At 35.9% G+C, this 24,720-nt stretch overlaps 1 protein-coding gene across 18 annotated transcripts in view; it reads left to right on the forward strand.

Moving 5' to 3' along the window:
• The window catches only part of Nckap5 (NCK associated protein 5), a 915,317-nt gene that overhangs the window by 433,138 nt on the left and 457,459 nt on the right, over nt 1-24,720 (forward strand). For all 18 annotated transcript variants that reach the window (XR_002386357.2, XM_021236818.2, XM_087195889.1 and 15 more), the window contains one exon: nt 7,969-8,102. Coding sequence is in view for 14 of the 18 variants with exons in the window: in XM_021236818.2 (XP_021092477.2) it covers nt 7,969-8,102 (134 nt within the window). In the remaining 4 variants the exon portion in view is untranslated. The remainder of the gene's footprint in view (nt 1-7,968; nt 8,103-24,720) is intronic.

A 24,720-nucleotide genomic window follows, 5' to 3' on the forward strand; every position in this document is an offset into this window, starting at 1 on the left:
TGGAACTCAGTTAGCTAGAGCAGTGATGGTAGACCTTTTATAGCTTTCAATGATACAAGTAGCCTGCTGTGTCATGTATGCCATAGGTTCTCCCCCATTAAGCTAGAGAATCCCTTTTTCCTTGGTTCTGATGTGATACAGACAGAAAAGAAACAGAGTTTGGGATGAAAGGAGGCATAAGTAGACTTAGGGCTACTGTAAAAGTGAGTAAGTAGTTTATGGTAGACTTCAGGAAGTAGAAATTGCTAAAAAACTGAAATGCAGCTCATTCTTTGTAGGGAAGATTCTGTCTTTACAGAAAAGAATTTCTAAGTGTTTAATGGAGTATGAAGGTACTTAATAAAGTTGACTTCTGAGAACTCACAAGAGGATAGAATAATTAATAGCTGCTGTTAATTGTGATCAATTAACATGACAACAGAGAAAGATCTGTTACTGTGGGAGAAGAATGAGTCATTGACTTCTTACAAAAAAGACCCCATTGGTCAAGTAAATGAAGCTATTTTCTAAGTTAAATTGAGAATTGAGTCTTTGGATAAAACAAACTCAAGGAAAAGATTGGCATAAGGGAGAGAGTGTGTCTGAGTTGACCAGATGACTATTGATACCAGGCTTACCACCCACTTGATTTATTACTCAAAATCTTGCTTTCCTGGGTCAGGCCCTGTAATCATCAGATATTCAAAGACTTCTGGAGAAATGGTTTTCCCAGAAGCTTGTTGAAGTCAGAAAGTCAAGTGAGCTAGAAAAGCTTATGGAATGGCTTTGTCCAACTCAAGGAACCTTTGCTAATGAATGAATGGCAGTAATAAAAGACAGAATGAGCTTTTTTTCTCTTACAGTACTCTGTCACTTCCGGTACCCACACAAAGAAAGGATGATCTTGTTCAAATGTCATTCAGATTTTGTCCTTCTCTTTAAAATCCACAAAGACTTGTAATTGTTTGGGAGCCAAATTAAAACTGATGCCTCTAAAGTCTGTTCTACCACCTGCCTTCCCACTTATGCAGTGTGCAATGTCATCATTTTAACACTCTGATGCTTGCTTTACACTATCTAAAACAAACACATCCTTAGCCTCTTAAATCTATGGCTTCTTCACTAACCTAACTATCCAGAAACAAGAATGTCAGTCACCTTCATGTTATCAAATTAAATCCATACTCTGACTAAGCCCCAACATGTGTACACACATTTGTTCCATCTTGTAGACATCATTTCATCTCTTTATAATCTTAATGTCATTAATAATTACCTGTCTTTTGACATTCTTATGGGTAATTTCATGGCTGTGTAGGATGTGAGAATTGGAAGACGTCTTAGCATTTTAGAAGTAGATCCAGACAGAGTAAGTATATTTCTCAAGATTAGCAAATTAATGGCTACATTAAATGACAACCCAGATGATTTGCCTCATGCCTTCTCTACCACAAGAATCGTGACAGTGAAAATGAAAATGTTTATACTGATTAGAAATGTGAGAAGTGTGCTTCAACATATAAATTTCTTCTTTTCCATCAAACTACATTTATATTGCTTTATATTATGAACCCCATATTATAAAATTATTCATTTTTAGCCATTGTTGACAAACAGTAAAGATCATTGACTGTACAAAAAGCAACTTAAATTTCTCTTTGTAGTGTACCATAATGTGTTAATTTTTCCTACCCTGTCTTTACAATACATATCAGTCTTGACATGCCAGACTTTCATTTTACCTTGCTTTTCTTCATAAGCCACCCTGAGGACATTCTTCCCATAACATTCATGTGTTTCCCTTTGCTAAGTAATAAATATCTAAATAATCATTGCCTAAGGAAATTTCGTCCTATGTGTTGATTCACCTGTGGCACTTTTCCTGTAAGACTCACAGTGAGCAGTGAGAACATTTTTGAGATATGTCCAAAGGGCATCTGTCATGTTTGTCCTTGAAATTTTTACTGCCCACCTCCACCCCTTATCTCTTTGTGTCTCTTACCGTTTTCTCCTTCTTCTCACTTTTTTTTTTTAAACCAACCTCCACATCTTTTTTAGTTAGAATAAAAGCTTGCCTCTCTTTGGTGGTGTTATCAGCACTGTGGATATATACTGGGCTGTTTTCTATCCTGAAATCTCAAAATCTTTTTCTGATTCTTCTGTTACAGCCAACAGTGCGGGCTTTAAAAAAAATCAATTGTTAAGTTCCTTATCTGTTTTTCTGTTTCTAGAATGACCAAATCTTTCATAACTAATGGGGATATTGAATTCAGAGGGCTTTATGGGAAAAATGCATTGCAATTTGTGTAAAAAGCAAAGAATGAGGCTACAATTAGATGTAATAACTATAACTTAATTTAGATGCATTTTACATTGGCTTGATAGAAATTGGTTAACATAGAGCTTTTAAATTAAAAACTGGTTTTTGTGAAAACATTAGTTTAATTTTTCTGCTGATGTGTTTGGCTTGTGTACCAAAGTAAGACAAAAAAAATAATTTTCCAGTTCTAGATTCTCAGGTAGCAAGAGAATTAAGAGTTATTCCAGTCTTTGTAATTCTTAGGATGTTTCATTGTACTTTGGATGTTGATTAGTAAATACAGAGAGATACCTGTGACTTTCTTGACACTAATTAATAAACGAATATAAATATATTTAAATGTTTGGGTTATTTGGTGTTAATGCCATAACTTACATTTCTGTCATTGAATCAAATGTGCTCATCTTTTATGGTAGCCTCTTTAATTTTAAATCCCAATTGCATAATATGTAGCTTGTTAGCCAGATTTTATATTTCTTGTATGAGCTCATATTTTTCTATCAAAACCTAGTGATACCAATTAATCCATTTTCTACTGACCTCTATTCATTTCTCCTGTATTTAAGATCCTGTTATCCAAGAGTATTAATATTTCTCTCATGATTCTCTGATCATAAAGTATTTATTTATAAAGAATATAATATATAATATATATAATATATATAATATATATAATATATATTTATAAAGAATATAATATACAAATATACTGTAATGGATAAATTTCAGGAAATCTTTTGAGAAGAAACATTCTGTTTATTATCACGCATTTCTCAAGCATCAGGTCCGCATGGAACACCTTGAGATGAGCTGCTCTCCCTCTGTACAGGACTCTGGGGAGAGCTTTGGGATTGTTAATGTGGATGTTTCACTTATGTGTTGCCTTGTGCAGTGGTACTAGAATTTCCACACCCAGAAAAGAAACTTCTTTTTTTCTCCCAAAATTTTTCAATCTTCTTTAACTTTGCCAATATTATTACTCATTGACGTAATGAGAATCACCAAATATAACCAAGTCCAAGATATAGCTATTTATTGACATTCTCTATTTGAAATCAAATGTTCATATTTTAATTTCCCCCTCAAGAGTTGGCGTACCATACATCAAGCCATCTGTTTGAAATTTTACTAGATAAGGGCATTAAAAAAATCTTTTAGGGAAGGCCAAAAACAGGGCTATATACTTTCTAGGTAGCATCTAAAATGAAGTTAGTTACTCTGTTCTTACATTAAAACCTAATTTAAAATGTATTTTCTTTCATTAGTAATATGTGATCTGCCTATACAAATTTCATAACAAAATAAGAGAATAAAGAAATATAACTATAATATTTCTCTAAAATGTAGTGATCATTAAAAACTAAAATTGCTGTCGAATTTATCAAAAATAGCTGGAACTACTTCAGACGATATAAGCTATAGCATTCCAGTTAGCCGTATCTTATTTTTACATTGGACTTCAAGTTTTTAAAGTGCTTTACCATATATTATCTTGCTCATTCCTCACAGAATTGCTATAAAATTGGCTTGGGAGAGTTCATTTTTCCCCAGTATACAGAGGACGTATGTTTAAAATAGTGAAGTTTTAAGTTAGATGGCTTTTCCAAAACTACTTGTCTCGTAAATGGTGCAGGTCAAACTTGAATCTGGGAGTGTTTACCAGTCTCTACTTAAATATTTTTACATTCTATAATTTAGTCTTTTAATTTAGGTCTTTCTCCCAGAGCAGTTGGAATTGGATCCTATCACTTACATAATATAACCTTGGTACCATGTTACCATTGTACTCAGAATACAGTCCCAGATTCTCCATAGGAAATTCCAGGCCCTCCAGGGTCCTGCCTGTGTTTCTTTCCATCTGTATCACGTGCCACAGCTCTGTCCTTGCCCTCCAGCCTCCAGCCACATAGGACTTCTCTTCATTCTTGCCATGTGTGACGAAGGACTTCACATTGTTGCTTACTCTGCCTGGCCTACTGATCCTCTCTTCACCTGCCAGCACCCCTTCATCACAGAGGACTCAGTGTCATTGTTACTTCCTCAGAAGTAGCATTGTTACTTCATCTGTTTATTCTGATACATCTGTTTGTGCAGTAGTTTGCACAATACTTCTTCTTACCACAGTTTATGAAATATGAAATCTGGTGAAAGCCCCCAGGCCTGTTTGGCTCCAGGCTGGTCTGCAGAACTTGTCCTGTATTGGCACAGAGTAACTCCCCAGGGAGCATTTGTAGGCTGAGTAAATGAATGAATCCATGTTATTGGTACATAGCTCCCTTTCCCAGAATAGTTCCCTATTAAACTAATCAGAATTTATATAAGCTTTTTCTCTTTCTGGAAACGTGATCATTTGTAGAACAAAGACACGAACTTTATATATCTTGTTTTAATGTTTGATTCTTTGTCTAGGAATGAATTCTTTGCTTGTCCTCAGATAGGAAAGTTCTTTGGAATTCTGTTCTTGATTTGAATTTCTTTTGCTCCACCATGATGTAGAGCATGTGCTGCTATAACATGACCTGTTTCTAAAATTCTCTGTGCTCTGCAAAACCACACAATAGAAACCACAACGCTTGGGGAGGCATGGAATGAGAGGTGCATTGCTAAAAGCTTTGTCAGTGACACCTTAAAAAAGAAAACCAATAAAAATGGTAGCTAAGCTTTCCATGTTTTAAATGCTTAAGAAATACACAATTACTATAATACATTTGATACTTGAACTTGAAAAAGACTTGTAGTTTGCTTGAGGAAGTGTGCAGTAGCAAAGATGCAGCTTGTGAGTTTCAAAGTCATAGAAAGGAAGGCTGCCTGAAATCAGAGGGAAAGTTGTAGTACAAATGTGAATGAGTGTGGCTCATAATATGCATGCTAGCCCGAGGTCTATATGAAATGTGTGTATTTTGTATTTATACACATCTTGACTCAGCTTGGAATATTTTCTGTACTTACCGACTTTTTGTCATGAATGAAATCTGACATAAGCAAATGTGAGATTTGTGTCACTCTCAGACTGTGCCCTGATTTATCAATTGCACTGAAACAAATTTACCTTTTAAAATAGCAGAAGTGACTCCAGCATAGAGAAAAGGGGGTTTAGAAACACTTAGTTTTAGTTTCAGAGCTGCCATTTCTAGCATTGTAACCTGGGCAAGCTCCTTCTCTCTCTTGACCCCTCTATCTTACAATGAAGGGGCTAATAAGAATGCCATCTTAAGGGGAGTAGATACTGTAAGGAAGATGAAAATAGTTTGTAAATGTCTCACTCCCTTTCCCTCTGCTTGCTGGAAAAGATGCAGAGCTAACTTGGGGGAGAAAAATCAATATTACTTTGGCAACCAATAAATTTATAACCAGGACAAAAATAATAAAGTAATTCTAGCCAAGATGTAGATATTATCTCTTTCTACTACTTTTAGTAATTTTTTTAAAAAATTCAGGCAAACAAACCTTGTGTATTTGGGGTATAGGTGTGAATTATTGCCAAGCTATGATAGATTAATCGAAACACAATGTTGAAGGGAATATATTTTAGTAAAGGTTTCCCTTCATAGACTTAATTTCCTGGAATTTTCTGTGCTACAGGATGTATGTGTTATTTTTGTCCATGTTTAAAAAGGCACCAGAAAATTGAACAGAAAGGATTATTTATGAGGGCAAGATTCTCTCTTACTAGATATTGGCACTCTTCAGTATGGCATTATCTGCATCTGTGTGATATTTGCTTTGCTTCTTTGAAGAAACGATGGTATTTTCTCTGCAACACTTCTTATCCTCCATAGCATGTGCCTTTTATTTAGTTAACATGCCATTTCTCTGTGTTTTTGGAATCAAAGCACATTCTTCCAAATTCTGTTATAAAGATGTCTTGCCATATAGTTTCTAGTACAGTGAGTCAATACAGAAAGGAGTACTGTGTGTAATAACTCATTAATTAACTTTTTATTGTTGATATTTTGGCAATTTCCATGGAATTGACTTTAATTAACACATTCATCTTATAAAACTACTTTTCCAAACTTCCACAATAAAAACTTGATTTTGATTTTTACTCATCAATTTATACTAATACCTTTACCTTTGTAGTAATTTTTTGAGCACTTGTCCACAGTAGCAGAATAAATACTTGATTTTGATTCTCTTCTTGTGTTGATAGTAGTAACACATTCTGGGTGTTAAAAATGGTGTATGTTAGGGCTAGCAAAAGACCAGATCTAGAAGAATAAGCAAATATATTTCCAGCACTACTGTGTATTAAATGTGCTGAAAAATACCAAGTACATTTGTACTTAGACATAGATATAATCTTGAACAAATGTTTACCTAGTTGGATAGTTATAATAAGTGCAAGTGAAAAATAGCAATAGAAAAAAGTGAGGACCTCAAGGGTGGAAAATACAGTAGGTGCTGTTGGAACTCTAGGAAGGAAGAGAATGATGAAGTGCCAAGGGAAGAGACGTAGGGGCATGACATAAAACTGAGCTTGAGAGGACCCCAGGATCTCAGTAGAGATCACAAAGAACTTTTTAAGTGGTAGCAAGGGCATGGTCAAAGGTGCAGAGTCAGGGGAATGTGTAAGTAGTTTTAGAGACCCCAAATTCATTTCTACATTATAGTCTGTTTTCTTCATGATTCTCAGGGTAACTTTTTTTCCTAAGTTAGACCTGGAGGAAATTGATCTTTGTTATCACTTCAAGTGACTCTGCGCAATGCAGTGAATCATATTTAACCCTGAGTAATCCATGATACTGAGTCGTAGTGTCTGATTTATTTTAACACAAAGGACTCTCTCTGCTTCTCTTCTTTCCTTTTAGGAGTGTATGTCCCTCAAGATGAGGCATTGCAAGATTGGTTTTTGTCATAGAATTGTGTATCCTCTGTGCAAAGTGCTCAATTTAGTAACAGCAATAACTATAACAGCATGTTATGAGTAACAAAAAAGGAAATAACAATAGAAAAACACAAACAAAAAAGATATGAGATAGCAGAGTCAATATCATCAGGAGAATCTCTGCTGAGTGCAGAACCATTTATTCTGGGTCATTTAGGCCTTTTAATTCCTTATGCGCATTGGTGAGATGAGCTAGTTTTCTAGGATTATAAAAACCATGGGTGGTTTGCTTATTTTTATCTCTGAAATCCTAACTGGACAAAATTAAAACTAATTCTTTAATTTTATTCTCATCAACTCCATGGTCTAATTAGCCTGAAATTCTTGATCCTTCTGCAAAAAACTAGCAATGTTCTCTCAAAACCTTGATTCAGAAATTGGAGGGATTAAATAATTTTGAATGGATAGTGATGTTCTTATTAATTACTGTATGAATTTCTGTGCTTTTGATAGTATGTAAGGCCATAGTTCTTCACAGGAAACCACCTAGTTTAGTAGAAATTATTCAAGTATCACGATCATGTTAGCCAGGATTCAAAGTCTATTACCTTCTGATTTCTGTGATTTTGGACACATTATCTAGATTTCTTTGATCCTTGGTTTCCTGCTGTGTAACAAGAATTAATAACAGAACCTACTTCATGGGGCTGTTATACAGATGAAAATTCATCTGTCTGTCTGTCTGTCTGTCTCAATTTAGCACTTAGGAACCAACATCTGTTACCATTTGTTTTTATCATAAATACCTTGTTAAAAGTCATTCCTTTTGTGCCTTTCACAGCATGAGAAGCTGATACATGAATTGGAAGAGGAGAGACATTTGCGTCTTCAGAGTGAGAAGCGGTTGCGGGAGGTGACCCTTGAATTGGAGCGCAACAGAGCTCAGATGAGAGGTCTGCAGCGGCAGTTCTCCAGGTACTGCTCTAAAGCGACTTCCAGAGGGGCATCCCTCCCTACTAACAATTTGTACTGAATTTCCATTGTTGCATTTGACCACCTGATTTTCCAGCAGGTTAGACTTTCTGCTCTGTCCAAGCCATCCTATTAATCTGGACCATTTTTGTGAAACTTTCCACTTGCATCTGACATAGTCTGGGCTTTATTGAAGTTGGTTGTTTTTTCTGTGGCTCTCCAAAGGGTCTTTTAGTGCATTCACAGTGGCTTTGCAGTGTGGGCATATTCTGTGTAAAGCCGGCCAAGAGGTTGAGATTCCCTGGTCATCACAATCCTGTTTTAGGATAGAGACCGTGGATCTCATCACTCAGTAAACTCTTATTCATTTGTGACAGCTTTAAAGAAAAGGAATTCCTGTCTTGTGAAAAAGTTCATCTAGATTTTGAAAGATGGATTCTGAAAAGGTAGCTCTTCTTATATTTAATTCCAGCACAGTCAGAATCTTTCCATTCCAGTCATAGTTAATAAGGGTCTAAGTGACACTTGAAACTCGTTAAGTTAAAATCTATTAAGTCCCGTGGAATAAATAAGCACTTGTATATTTGGGAGACCAGGTACAGGTTCCCTGTGAGGGACACTTTTCTTTAACTTATTCCTGGGATTTGAAGGGCTACAAATCAATGGTTGATAACATGGCTTCCTCATTTTGAAGCTTTCATAATAGCTTAATTTTGCATGTGTTACAGGGAGAAACCCGAGTTTTGTCTCCAGATTCTTTAGCTCACCATAGCTAGTTCAGTATGTGGTTGCCACTTTGGTTCAGGGTTTCTTGGATGAAAAGAGAAAGAAGGATGGATGACTTCTCTGTGTTCAGCATCATAATTTAATGATCTGTTCAACTCCACAGGCCCATGATAATCCACAGGTGCGGTAGAAACACACCAGTCGATACTTTAACAAACACAGGTCACAGTCTATCATTTATCCCACCTTATCCTCAGTTTTCACTGCTTTAATGGGAACTCTCACTTTATATGTCCCAGCTGGCAATAATAGATCCTCCCCCCACCCAAGAAAATGAATTTTGAAAGAAGCAAGAAGTGCTGTTTTGTAAACCTTGCTGCTGTGATGGTACAGGGAAGGAAGGGGCAGATCCTTCTCTGGTACTAATTGATGCATCTCTGTATTCAAGCTGTTGATGTTCACGATGCGAGATGCATGCATTCCACAGTAAATTATTTTCATACAATGCTGGGCTGTCTACTGTAAATCAGACGACAGCTGAGACTACTTCCCAGGCTGAAAGAAAAATAGTTGTATGTACAATAAATAGGGGTTAATTTTGCATATTATTTTTGTGAGAATTATTTTCCAGTGCAATCATTTTTCTTATGTAGAACTTCCTTGAAACATAGTAAAGTTCAGGTCTAGTTAGAGCCAGACAACTAGTGTGAATCAGGAAATGATAGGGGACAGCATATGTAGCAGATAATTACACAATAGTTTAAGTATAGCTACTGAGCCATTTCTGATAGGCTTTCAGAGTTTAATCTTCAGTTGTAAAGATATTTCTAGTAATATCTATTCAAACGCTCTTGTTAATTTAAGTCTTTGTAAAATTCTGAGAATTACAGAATATACCTATAATGGCCTTAGATATAATCAGCATCCCAGTGTTCATACAAATAATATATATAATCCAAATTATTATATTGAATTAAGAGCTTTATATTCATAATTTTATCATTTTTTACTGTGGGTTGACAGGATGCTATCTGCAATGTGGAATTACTTTGTGTCTGTGATGAGGCAACTTTTTAAAATTAAATTGTAAACTGTTTAATAATGTGGAATGGCTTATAATAAAATGTAGATTTAAAATAAGGCTGACAAAATAAAAAGCAAAAATAAAAACCACAATATGAGAATGTGACAAGTAATCATAATCCCATAGTCAACAAGTGTTTTGAGAATGAGCATTTAATTTAGGTCTAAGATTCCTAGCTGGCAGGTTTTAAAGGAAAGCACAAGAGATAGATAATTCTTATCTCAAAGTCAAAAGGTACTACCCTTTAAAGAGAAGAACGTTATCTCAGGCAATAAGTTCATAATAAAATGTATCACGAAGGTCCCTTCATTGAATTGAAGATATTGAAGAATACAGTAGACAGTTGCTCAATATAGCATATATTAGGATGCATTCTTGTAAGTGTTACAATTTCCACTGTCTCTTTTATCTGAGAAATTATGCAATTTCTGAATTTCATAATATATAGACTAGTAATACTGTTCTGTGTCTGAAAGAGCAGGTGAAATAAGAATCAATCATGTACCTAAAGTTCTTCAATCAAGCACTGTCCTGGCAATTCATGGAAACACCTTTCTAGTTTTATTTTTATTTATGCCTTTCTAGTTTTATTTTTTGTTAACCTACCACAAAGAGGCATGAGATAATGAAGCCTGAACCTGGCTAATTAAAGTGTTTATTGGTATGTTTGATGGCCCTGTGGACATGGGAGCCATTAAGCAGTTCTTAGGGGTTTAAGTACTTAAGTCTCTAAAGTCTTAGCTTTAGGGACTAAGTGAGGCAATGGAGAAGAGAAGAAAGTTAAATCCTGGGACAGTTAGGTATATGTGGGAGGTAGAGTACAGGTTCAGGATGAGTGATTCAGGAGATGTAGACCAGGCAGGGCTTGATTTTAGGCAGTTTCAGCTATGCTGGTTTGAAGGCACCAAGTAAACCAGAACATTTGTGATTATCTGTATTAATGAGTAAGTAGGACCATTTAGTGGTAAATCTATAGAAGTGTTTGAATGAGTAGCTCTCTTTATGTTACCATCAAACCTTCGCTACGATCCTTTCCTCCTCCTTGACCGCTGCCTAGTGTATAATGAGTGCAATGGTTCCAAGTTTGGGCAATTTAAATAAAAAGACATGAAACCAGAGGTTACATAATCAAATCTAAACTCATAAATCAAGGATTGCCTGCATTAAAGATGACTGATAGGCATAACAAACCTGTTCAGATTATTTACATTCTTTAATATAAATACAGAGAGAGGGATAAAAAAAATACTTCCAAGCTTTCCATACAGTTGAGGGAGCCCTTCATGAGGGCATCCTTAAAAGCAGGTTGCGGTATTATTAGGTCTGCCTCTTGTTTGTCTTACTTTTTTATGATAAATCAAAGATCCTTTCCAGATATAATGATTGTTTAACCCACTTTTGGGGGGTATACATGGCTGGGCATACTATATGAGGGATTAGCTTTGTAACCACCAAAATTCTGTAGCTATTGCTGCCCTTTCTTCCCCTCTGCATGTTTGTGATTGTCCATCGAGTCAATCATAGTGGTGTAGACTGAGACCCTGGCAGTGTCCTTCTTCATATGTAAATGTTATTAGGAGCTCACTCCAGTATCTTTATTCCACCTTGAGTTAATGACGTATTTGTGCATCTGTTGGATTTGTCTGAAAGAGCACCTGCAGGAACATTATCTCCAGGCTGAGTCCTAAAAGCGTATTTTTTATAAAAAAAATTGTGGAGTAATAAGCAACTGTACAAGGTACTAATTACATACAAACCATATATGATTGGGAAGGTAGTTGATCCAATTGAAATAGTATAATCCATTCATAAATTATTTGAGAAAGTTGCTCTTCTTATCATACAAATACAAATTTTATTGTGTGTTCAGTAAGAACACACAAAAAATGTAGAACCCAGGTAGAGAAGTCATATGTATATAGCAAAAAACAACATATTTATAGTAGAGCTATAAATGAAAGAGAATTGTGTCCAGATTCAGTACAGCCAGACTTCATGTTTGTTAATGGACTGTCATGCGGAGACATGAATTCTCATGAAATTAATGATTGCATAGTGATAATAGTCCTACGTATTTTATTGTGCACCAGCTTTATGCTGCAATATGTTCACTACCTGGCAGACATATTTTATAAACCATCTTCAGTAACAAACCTTGTAACACTGAATATCAGGAATAATTTAGTGTTTCTCTGCAGCCTTGAAATATAATGTGTATGTTTACAACAGGCGTCATACATCTAAGTGAGAGGAACAATTAAGCTTAGTCACTTCTAATTGGCCAGAGCAGTTTAAAAAATCACCCAAAAAGAAGCCCAGACATTCACTCATGTCCAGGATTTCTCCACACCTGCTCTGACCTTCTCCCTTGGCACTTTTATCCATTGCCTTGAAGCTATTTCATTGCTTACTGTAATGGGGATTCTTCTGTCACAGTTGATTGCTATGGTTAAGTGCAGCCTGCTGCATTCTGAACTTAAAGGAGCTGTAAATGGAGATAGTTTCACCTCTTAATTCCTTTGCTGGTTGCTGTTCACATTATCTGCTCTCAGAGACTCTGTGGAATCTTAGGGTTTGTTTTCTGCTGCCCATTTGGAAGCTATAGGCACCTGGCATGGAAGCTAGCGTGGAAGAGGATAATGCACCCTTAAACGTTCTACCCACGTACTCCCTTCTGCCTCTTTATCTGTTTGGAACATTAAAAGAACACTTTCTCTGCATTTTTAAAAAGAGTAACATATAACAAGATGAGAAAAGCTGTCAATTGACCTTTGGACAATCAACAGCTCTTCTGTTCATTCCTCTTCTGCATTTTTTCCTATCTTAGACCATTTGTCAACTTTACCTCCTCTCAGAAGCCAGCTCTCCTGAGTGCCTTGTTCCTCCTGATGAATATACAGGGCGATTTCCTATTGATTTGGAGTTGCTATTTCCACACCATAAGCAATATTTCTGGCTGAGACTTTTCATAAAAATGGGGCCTCTCATCTGCTGCTCTGTGTAAATCTACTAGAAGTTTAAAATGGCAAAGCAACATTGTTTGAAGGATAAATTTCCTTCAAATTACAACAGATGGAAGAAAAGATTTTAAGTGACATCTTTTAAAATGCCTGGTTAACATAATATGGATCATATTTTGATGTCAGCAGTTTATATCTAAATTATCTAGGGTGTACGCTTTCACTTGAGCAAGGCAGAGGGAGGCTGAAACCAACTATGTGGAGAACTGGAAAGAAAAGTCATTTTCAGCTCCTGGATGACTACTCACTGAATAAGAAGCATTACTTTATTCTTGTGTGTTTCTGTTTCTGCTTAAGAAATGTTGACACTGTCATATGTCTCTTCTTAGAACAGATCTCTATGTTATTGAGTAGGCACTAAGGTGTTTACATTGCCTATTATTTATTTCTGGTAAAGAACACAATATTGACCTACAAGATAGTTCCCTTTTCATTTCTCAGAGCACCACCCTATCCACTGAGTTGTCCAAGGGCTGGTTTGAATCCCACTTGTAACTAAGCTTTACCCTGGTTAAGTAATTTGACCCTTCTGTGTCTCAGTTTCTTCATTTGTAAAATGAGGAAATTGGATTGGATTCTAGCTTTATAATGCTTTTTATGATATTTAGAAGACAGTGCATTAGAAATGAAATGCATTTATTAATTGGGTAAAGTAGAAATTGCACAGTTAATAATCAGCCTTTGGACTTTCTAACAAGTTTTCATGTGTACTGGAAGGGACTGCCCTATCATCTGTGCTGTAATCATAGCTTGGCTCTGTGGTGCTGGATTTGAACTCTGTGTGTTTTCATTACTTGACCCTAGAGAAACTGAGATTAGAACACTGCCAACCCTAGATGAAAAATTTCTTCTGAGGACAGCCAAAATTAAATGCTGAGGAACTTGACTGACAAAATTTAGTTAAGATACTCTGTGGTGAACATAACCATTGTTTTCTTGGCTATGATGTTGTTCACTTCAGTATTCATTTGAACTGGTTTGGGAAAAACCCTTGACAGAGAGAACTTTATGAGGTTCATAATTGTTTTCACTTTTACACAATTTATCCAGAAAAATAGCCATCAGTGAAAATACTAATGAATTTTTTTCAGTAACCTGTTACAACTTGTGTAACTAATACATGTCTTATATGTCACCATCTCTATCCCAACACATCCTTAAAAAAAAGGATGGATTTAGAAGAATGTGTTGTTTTTACACTGAAAACGAAGTTCATTTCTCCTCTTAATAATTAAAGCTTTATTTTTTATCAGGATTAGAGAATATTGACTTCGTAAGTATATAGTTTGATAAGTTTTGATAAGTGGATAGCCTGATAAAGTCTATATCATCATAATCAAACCATGCTCCTGACAGGTTTTGTTTTTTATACCCCACCCCTTGGAAACTACTGATTTGATTTCTCTCCCTGTATTTTTGCCTTTTACAAGAAGGGTTTTGAGTAAAGTTATAAATTATTTAACTTCTTAATATCCAGCTTCTTAGCCTGAATTTTTGGGAGATGTCCATGTTCTCATGTGTACCAACTGTTCATGTGTCCTTGCTGAGTAGTGTTCCATTGTACAGATACATCACATCATGTCTATCCTTTCACCTGTTGAGGGACACTTGGGTTTCCTTCAGTTTTGGGTATGATTAAAGCTAATGTAAATATTTATGCCCAGTTTTTGTAGAGAGTTTGCATGGCTCTTGGGCAGATGTCTAGAATGGGATTACTGCACTATATAGTAAGCATTTTTCTTTTATTTTATAAGAAACTGCCAAACTGTTTTCCAAAGTAGCTGTGCCACTTTGCATTCCCACTGACAACATATAGTTCTAGTTGTTCCACATCAATAAGTACTTCTTGAAAACTAAAGCATATTTACAGCAAACTGCACAAAATAAATACTTAAAGGGCTTAAAGGATGTTCTAAAGTGAATTCCCTAGTAACCAACAATAGATCGAGAAAGAAAACTCTTCCAGCCACCCACAGTCTCCTTCAGGTGCCTCTTTCTTTGACTTTAGTGACTTTCTATGACTTCAGTAGTTTTATCATATGTGTATTCCCAGTAGATTTATCATATACTCTGTATTCCCAGACTCTTCTGTCTTGCCCATTTGTTAAATAAAGATGGATGTATCTTTGAAGATTTTTTGAACCTATAGTGTACCCTCCCTTCCACCCCTTACCTCTAGAGTTATCTGTAGAAGACCATAGAGCCTTTGACTGGTAGGGTTTCCCACAGGTTGATCTCTATCCTTAGAGATATTCAGTATGTTTTCCTGGCCTTGATATTTTCTGAACATTGGCAGCTGTTTCCATATATTGCTCTTAATGATGATCTAAATTAAGTAGAGAGATTCATATTGTCTATACAAGAGGAAAAGAACATCTGCCATTCTGTAGTATGTCTCTGATACGAATTGGCAATGATCTTTACCATCCTAGGCAGTCAGTAAATATTTATTGATTGAGTAATGAATAAAGGAAGGAAGGAATGAATGGATATCATCACTGAAGTAGAAAGATGCAGCCAGGGCTATACTGTGAAGAACTTAGGTTAAGCATATTGTCAAGTTTTATAAATAGTGTGTTTATGATAGAAATTTGCTTTCAAGAGAGGTTGTAGAAAGGCCGTTTCTGGGGATTTTTTAAATTTTGATAATAGTCATCATTCTTAAAGTTATAAAGCATGATGGCCTGAGAGGATGAAAACCTGATTTCTTGTTCCTGAGCTTCAATGATAAAGTGCTCTCCTATAAAAGATGAGCTCTCTATTTCAGAATACTCTTTTCAGAATTCCTTTCTGCAGGGCTGTACATGGAATTTGTGCACTAGAAATTTACTTCCCACGGGGTAAAGTTTACTTTCAGGCCGTGTTTTATGACCCTCAGATAACATTTCTGCCAGTTGTTCTGTGGTTGCATATGGGGCAAAGGCAAAGGCAGCAGTACCAGGAATTATTGATTGGATTACCTTTTTGGCCCATAGGCAGTGCATTTAATACACAGCATTCCTGCAAAGCATATCTCCAAGTACTGGTTGTAAACATTTAGAACTGTACTTTGGGATCATTTGTTTAATTTGTGAAAAATAATTCAGTTAAGATGGTTCTTGTTTATAAATGTCTACATCTATTGCTAACAAACAATTCTTTGATGAATCTCTGTTGAGAGTAAGGTAAGAAATTAGCTATGCAGAAGCTGTGGAGTTCTGACAGAAAAAAATGTGTTACAGTTTTCATTAAATCATGTTTCAGAATTCTTCTCACATTCCTCCTGACCATTGTTTTTTACTTGTTGCTTATTGTAGGAGCAAATGACAGGATGTATTTCCTCAAAGAAATATTAATTTCTTTTTTCATAGTCCTGTAACCAATTAAAGGTGTTATGTTTTATAATAAGCATTTTTATTCATATTGATATCAATGTCATCACAAAAGTGGTGACTGTACTTTACATATCTTTTATTCATCATTATTTCCCAAACTGTTTTTCGCTTGTTGTTTCATTGAGTTCTCTCTATTATTACACATGATGGGAAGAGCAAATTATATTTTTATAAATAGAATATTGAACCTCAAAAAATAAAGTGATTTGCTTATGAACATGGCTAAGAGGGCCTCAATCTAGAGCCCAAGACTTTCAACTTCTGCTTACACATTCCTTGTGTTTATTTACTCATTCAGGTGCCTCTTTGTGGTTTCAAATCCATGGTAGAAGATGGAAAAGTAAATGAAGTGTGTATTCCACACAAAATTTACCCTCAGTGATAGATTTACATGCTCTGCTGCTGATAATATTCTTTAAGCTTGATTATTATCACACTTCACTGAAATGGTACTGAGAGAAATGTGGGCCAGAAGGATAATGAAATTATATCCAAATAAAAGTATATCCTATGTCAAAGTTTATAGAAAGGTCTAATGTTTGTTTCTTTGAAGTGTCCTTTATGATCTCTAATTTCTCCATGGATTTTTGCACTGCTTCACTAAAACCACCTCAGTCCATGATTGATTCAGTGTTTCCAAGCACCTCAGACAGCATCAAATTATGATTACATTCATTCCATGAACTATGTAGCCATTGAATTGAATAAGATGGCCCAAATTTCACCTTTGCTGTTAGTTATAGTATTTAGTCAACAAATATTCAAGGTTTACCACCTCCTTGATTCTTTTTTAATGTTCCACTTTCTTCTCTTGATTTCTGTGTATTCTTTAATCACATAATTATGTTCTTTTTTTCTGGCTAGCGTTTTGGACCCACGTATTTTATATGTTCCCCTTATAGAATGTAAGCTTCTTGTAATTTTATCCTGGCATGTAGTAGATACTCAACAAATAGCAGAACAAATGAACAAGGTGTTTCTTCAGATGGGTCACACTTCTTTAAATCTCTATGGAGGACATTTGGACAACCTTGTCCATTCTATTAAGCTAAATAATTTTTGCATTTCTAATTTTATTTACATTTAAGTATCCATTCAGATAGTATTGTCTTGTTAAGATTGTTTTTGTGTAAATATCACAGAAATCAAAGTATGCAGTTTAAAAAAAATTGATTTGGTTCAGCTTAGCAAGGCCAAAGACACAAAATAAGTAAGTCATGACCCTGATTCTAAGTACCTAATATTATTAAAAAAGTCACATGGAGCCGGGCGTGGTGGCACACACCTATAATTCCAGCACTTAGGAGGCTAGGAGGAGGGATTGCTGTGAGCTCATGGCCAGCCAGGGCTACATAGTCAGACCTTGTCTCAAAAAAAAAAAGAAAAATTACATGGAGAAAGAAAAAAATAAAATATTAGGCGAAATCAAGTATTTGCTTAAAAGCAGGCAGGAAAAGATGATTGAAGAAAAAAATCTCTGTGAGTCAGGAGTTTGATTTTAGGTGAGTAGTGAAGCTTGTGCAGTGGGTATAATGGAGCACTGAAGGAAGGACATTTCAGAAAGACAGGCCTCAAGGTGTGTGAACACGCACAAGGGATGTTGCTGGAGCTTGACTCCGCCAAGGCCCATGTCTGAGCTAAGGAGACATCTGAACTTGGCCAGCATCATTCCCTTGCATCTGGAAGTGAAAGAATGCTCGGCCTGCCTTCACAGTGTTGATCTTATGAGTATCTCAATCATACAAGTCAGTCTTACTTTGAACTCTTTTTCTGAAGCCCAGCGGTCACCTTTGATGTCAGCAGCACTTTAAGAATTGATTTCTATTTCCTCAGCAATTCACATTATTGTCGAGAGAGTCCCCAGTGAAGTAGTAATATATTTAGTACACTTCCAATATGCATGACACGTATAATGCTTACAAGCCTATTGCCTTTTCAGAAACAATCACCAAAGCCCATGATATGTTATCAGGAAATACCCTACAGTTCTCTCTAACAGATGTGAATGGTTTCCAGATTCTGCAGCCCCAGACTTTCTCAGCAGACACTCGAGTTGAGAATCGAGTAGTGGTGTAGTAAGGGTACAGTTGCTGCCTCAGTGCTCCTAAAGCCCAGTTCAGGAAAGGCCAGGACCTTGGAGGGCACAGTGACAGTGAGAACATCTAGCATTCAATCAAACCTGGGGAAATGAAGAATTGTGCCTGAAGTCTTGCAGAGGGAACTCTCAGATGTGAGAAACACCAGCCTGAAGCTTCTGCAATGACCTTTGTACATAAGATACAAAAGAGTCATATTATTAATGTATTTATTTTTATTAACATTAAGGTCAACTTAGGTTGTGTCTGGTATTCTTCTAGGAATATATGGTGTTGTGAAACAGATACATGTCTCTTCCTCATGGAGGAACTGTAATATTGCATGTAAACTTAATTCTGATAATGATCCTCCATGGAATATATTTCTGAATCTAATCCTTACAGATAAAGAAGCAGAGACTCTTATGGGTTAACTGACTTGTCCTCTTTCATACTATGTGACTGTACTGTAGCTGGGGTTTGAATATATCCTTATTCTTAGTCATTTGTCTATTGTCTGTCTTTGTTACTTACACAAGAGCAAAGTAGCTAATATTTGTTGACTGCTGACTTTGTACCAGTTGCTTTTCTGTGTGTTTAAACATGTAATCTCATTGCTTATAAGCCTATGAGGAACTGTTATACATATTTTATACATAAAAATAAAACCCAGAAAGGGTAAACAACTTGGAAAAGGTCATACATCCCCTAAATTGGTTGAGTCAGAATTCACCTCAGGTCTGTCTGTCCCTTAAGATGTATTCACATGTTTTACACTACAAAAATTAATATGTTAGGCTTCTTAGAACTTCAGTGTCTGCGTCAGTGCAATCTTTGTTGTTGGAGCAGGTATATAGTTAGTGTTTCAGTCTTGATTATTTGAGATATGTTACATATGATCGAAACTTTCTCTTATTTTGTATAAGATATAAGAAGTTATTTCAGACCTGTACTTTCAATTCATTCTAAAACATATGAAACCCCACAATAATTAAGATCATATATCAATATACCTCTTCCCAGAATTACTTGATTAATGTAATCTTCATAATTGGAGAAAGTGACAGTTAAATTTGAAGTGAATATTATATGTAAATGTGGTGACATATGGAGTTAAACATCCTTTCCAACATACTGCATTTCAAAAAATATTTATCGGGAGTTTTTCCTTATATTAAGTATTTTAAAATTTCCTCCTTATTTTCATAGAAGGAAGTCCTCATATTGCCATGAGAGAAAATGGAGAAAGGTGTATGAATATTGTATTACAATTTAAGAGGGAAGTGGAATTTGTGAACACATAAAAATGTGATATGAGATGTATTTGGAAGAATAAAATAAAATTTAAAAAATAGCAATAGACAGAAGTGATAGGACAAGAATAGAAGCTAAACTTCTCTGAGTAAACCTTATTCTGAGATTTGACCTTAAAAGTATGTACATGTTTAATTATAACTTATGTAACTTAAAAGTTCCTGAAAACTGAATCCAAAACAAATACATCTGTGAACTTAGTTGATAGAAAATCTAACAGAAATCACTGGAAGTGACTTAAAAATATAGAAATTTATACATTTTATACTGGCATATACTGGAATATTATTAGTGACAAAAAGTAACACAAAAGTGTAATTATTTTAGTAGTTTCATATTTGGTTATGATGGTAGTCTGAAACTATTTTTATTTAGGACTCAATTTTAAAAGTCCTTTACAAATCAGAAATGCCTCTAATTTATGCAGTAATAAAAATACTGACTGCAGTATATAAAACATGTCAACAATTTATTAAGTCCTCTTTCATGATGATACAAAATTGTCCCAACAGAACTTTTAGAGAATGCCAGAGAACCAACTTGTTATTTCCAAAACAAAAAGTAAAGGGAAAAGAATCAAGCATTTATCCTTTAAGAACTGCAATTAAATTGCTGACAGGAGCAGAGTTTCTTTACCCAGGATATTTTAGCTAACAAATTAAAAATGCATGATATATTAAGAATATATTATGATATATTTTACAATTCCAAAAGAAATAGTGCATCTGTTCAGTGATCATTAATAGCCGCTAACAAAACGGAGACAATGAGGCCTACATGTCTTCTGATGAAAATCCCAGAAATATCTGTGAAACAAAACTTGAATGTAATCAAGCCTGTAGATGTAGTGACCAATCTATATGAAGAAATACAAGAATAGGTTCCGCAAAATCTAAACTATGGGAGTTTCTGCAGGACAAACAACCTGTTTTATTTAAAAATTAAATTGCAAGGAAGTGAAAAAGAGTGGAGGAAATGCAGAGGAAGAGTCTCAGAAGACATTGTGTGGATTTTATTCAGCTTCTGATTTGAACATTCTATAAAAAGGAAATTATAAGAGACAACTTGAATATGTAAAATGGTGGGAAGATTTGTGTGCTTTCTGCATACTTCATGGAGCTTATGTTTTTAAGTGTGGTAATATATGGTTGTTTAAAAGACCTTATCTTCTAAATACATGTATGAGTACAGTCATAAATATGGCTGAAAGCATGATTTTGTGATTTGCTTTAAATCTGAGGTAAGATCAGGGATAATGTTGAAACATGATTGGTGTAGAGTTGGTTATAAGTAATGCTGGGTGATGAATATGAGATTTTTTATCCCTGTCCTTTCCTATAGGTGTTTGTAATATGATATGAAGAAAAAGATGAAAATACCTCAGGAACATACTACTATCTTGTGGATTATTAGTTATTATCCTAACTGTGCTAAAGATATGAACAGAGCATAATCAAATTATCCTTTCATTTCTAAGTCTATAATTTGCTAAAATTAGCTCTGCTATAGCCCCTCTCCTAACATATGTGAAGCTAGTGCTAGAGTATGTAAGTGGTATATATGCAAATGTCCTAACTCAACCTGTGCACTGCCACATAAAATGTGTTCTCCCTGGTCTTGATGAATATGTATTCATTATGTCCTGAAAAGCCAAAATGAGTTTAGGATTCACAGACTCCTTGGAATTTTGTGTTATATGGTAGAACAGAAATGAGCACTTCCTAACCCCAAGCCTACAGCCCAATCCTTTGCTTGCCTCCCTTTCTTTTCTTGCCTGTTCTTCATCTTCTCGTATGGTAAGGTGAATATAAATGGCACCCCAGGTTTCTGTGGTGTATCCTCCTGGGATACTTCTTGGACCTTAGGTGTACACATAGCCCATAAAGATTTTAGAAGCAATTTCAGGAGCATTTTGGGAGGAAATTTCTGGTTTCAAGAACCTGAGCATCAAGATGTGGAGGGGAAGAACAGATCCTATATGGGCCCCTCCTCTTGCCACAGAGGAGTCCTCACCTGCTGGAAGGGGACTGCTGGAGGAAGGGTTAGAGTAGAGTTGTCTAAATCTTAGGTGCCAGATTACAGTGATTTGTACTGAGAGTGTGCTTGTGAGGTTAAAATGCTACAATTTTTATAAGAAACAGTTTTTTTCACATGATTTGACATTTTTAATTGCTTTTGAAATTTAGATTTTATGAATATTAACAATTTATCTGGTAGAAATACCAACAATTTTCATCTTATAAAAAATGTTGTTTGCTCTCAAAATATATTTAGCCACTTCATAAAAAGTATATGTCCTTCTGTTTTGTGAAATTACCATCAGCTAAAAATATTCAAGAAAATATAAGACTCTAATTGTCTAAATCAGTCTTCAAGGAAGAGCTGATGTTTGGTTGAATAAGGCCCAAGGTAGACAGAGGCACAGGCCTCACACCTATACCCCACAACATTGATGCTACCACAAGCAGTGGGAGACACACTGTTCTGATAGCTTGACACGAATATTTCTTGGATCAGGAAGTACAATCCCATGAAGCAGCTGGAAATAGGATTCAAGGAGAACTTCTCTGGTTGCCCTTTGACCTATCATCTGGGGACAAGTTTCATTCCATCCGTTTGCTGAAAGTGTAAGGCCATCATTAAACTCTGCAAAAACTTCTGGCCCTGGGTCATCTCTAATAGAAATAAGACAATTGGCTATGGGACAGTCTTCTCCACCATGGTGGTCTTGAACCCAATTTAGTGGCATCTGGGCATTTGCAGGAGACAAATTATAGCATAATTCTGACCATAATTTTATATTAAACCAAGTGGCTGTTACTCATCTGTTTACACAAAGGCTTGGAAGGGATTCAAATATTTCTGAGTCTCACTGCAGATGGCATTGCCATTCTTGTGGATGATGGCTGATAGTTTCAGCTGCAGTTAGCATCAGAGATGTAGCTAGTAATTATATTTTAATCTGTTTCTTCAACTGATATTTATAGTGATTTTATTATGTATCAGACACTGTTCCAGACACTCTGTGTATGCCTGCTTGTATGTATGCACGTGTGTATACTCATTTAGTCCATTAGATAACCAGCAAAGTAAACGGCATTGTACCAGCTTTATTTTTACTACTACATATTTGTAATCCACAGTGATTACAGTCATCATTGGAGTTGGTACCTGCAGATAATACATCTTAATTCATTTTTGTCCTATATTTGTTTTACAGATGAATAAACTCAGATTTGAGAGCTAAGACTATAAGAGTATCATAAGAACTTCTATATAACACCTGACGATTTTTCCTCTTTCAAAGTTTCCTACTCTTTCTACATGTTGCACTGTGATGGATCTTCCCATTTCTTTCTATAGGGAATTTGTCATTTCTGTCTGTCTGCTAGATTTCTATTTCAGTGTCCTGTTATATACTCTCTTAATTCTCTTAGGACCTGAGTATATTTTTGGTTCTATGACTCATACTTTGCCATGTTCCTCTTTTCCTGAAGCTAAAATGACAAGTGATCTTCCAAAAATTTATCCTTTACTCTATGGCCATTCTTCCTATTTTTCATTTAAACACCCTGTTGACCAAAAGTTTATCTCAGCCTCACAGCATGGAATGCAGCTGTTGAGTAAAATTGCAATTGATTATGGTGAGGAAGAAGTGGTTCCACTTTCATGGCTCCTTCCAGCACCAAAAGTTAATAGCAGGGCTTAGGGGTATGCCTCTGTGATTTAGCACATGCTAGTTTCTATGGGAAGCTAACTAACACACATGGAAGTTGTGGCACAGGAGTATGAGGGAGGTGGTGGTCTCAGGTGCATTTGTAGAGTGTTCTTCACCCTGTGCAAAGATCATGTGACTATTACGAAGACTGTGGTCCACACTGATCAAATGTCAGTGGGGCTGTTCTTATCACTGATGGATTCATAGGCACCTCCTCTCTCCTCTAAAACTATGTGAATCTTATACTTCTTGAATAACTACCTTGATTCTGGGAATATAGTTGGTAACTATATTTATATTTAGTGGTTGATCAGTTGGATGCACAGTGACAGTGAGCAGACATGGTTTTTTACAAAGGTGAAAAGCCTCAGTGAGACTCTTTTTGAGTGGATAGATGGGAAGATGATTCTATAATAATGAAATGATCTGCTTTTAAACAGCTTTTTGCCTGCAACAGTAATTCTGAATCCACTTTCACTTAAATTATTTACAGCAGACTGTGTGGGAGCAGGCTTCTCTTTTCCTTTTTTCACTTAATGTGTCCTGTGAACTGAATTGTGTCCCTCTCAGATTGTATGTGTTGTGCCCCAGTCTCCGGTGTGACAGTATTTGGAGATGTGTCCTTTAGGGGGGTGATTAAGATTAAATAAGGTCATAGTGTAGAGCCTAATCTGGTAGGACTGATTTCTATATAAAGAGAGAACAAGATACCAGATGCCCTCTCTTGAAAGGCACACAGAAAACACTGTGAGGACATGATGAGAAACTTGCCATCTGTAAGGCAGGAATAGAGACCTTACCAGCTTCTAACCCCAAGGGCACCCTCTACAGTAGCATATTGTTTCTGTTGTACTCTAGACTGCCCTCTTATCCAGCACCAGGGACCGTGGCAGCCCCTCAAGCTAGTCTTCTGATTAGCCCATACCTTAACAGATGTAAGTACTTTATTAGCCTTGTTTATTTTAGAAATAATACTGAATCAGCTTTTTAAAGCAAGTCACTTGAAAAGTTCAGTATTTACTAGCAGGAAATAACTAGAGGCACTCTTCAATGGATTGCAATTCACAGTGCCACCACTGAGAACTCTTGCAGGCCCTCACAAAGGAAGGTGTCTGTGAATAAGAACATTTAAGCATGTAATAGGCTGGTTACGGACACCTCCTACAAGGCTCTTGGGGATAAGGGATGTCAGAATCCCCAGTTACTGCAAGGCTGGCAGATGATGAGTAATGTGTTTTGCTCTTTGATTGCATTTCTCCTTTTGCTCTGACACCTTTTTGTATCAAGTCCAAGGAAATGAGTAATTTGTG

Source organism: Heterocephalus glaber, unplaced genomic scaffold (assembly GCF_053883595.1).
Source record: "Heterocephalus glaber isolate CG9 unplaced genomic scaffold, H.glaber_assembly_v1.0 deba00000347, whole genome shotgun sequence".
Taxonomy (NCBI): Eukaryota; Metazoa; Chordata; class Mammalia; order Rodentia; family Bathyergidae; genus Heterocephalus; species Heterocephalus glaber.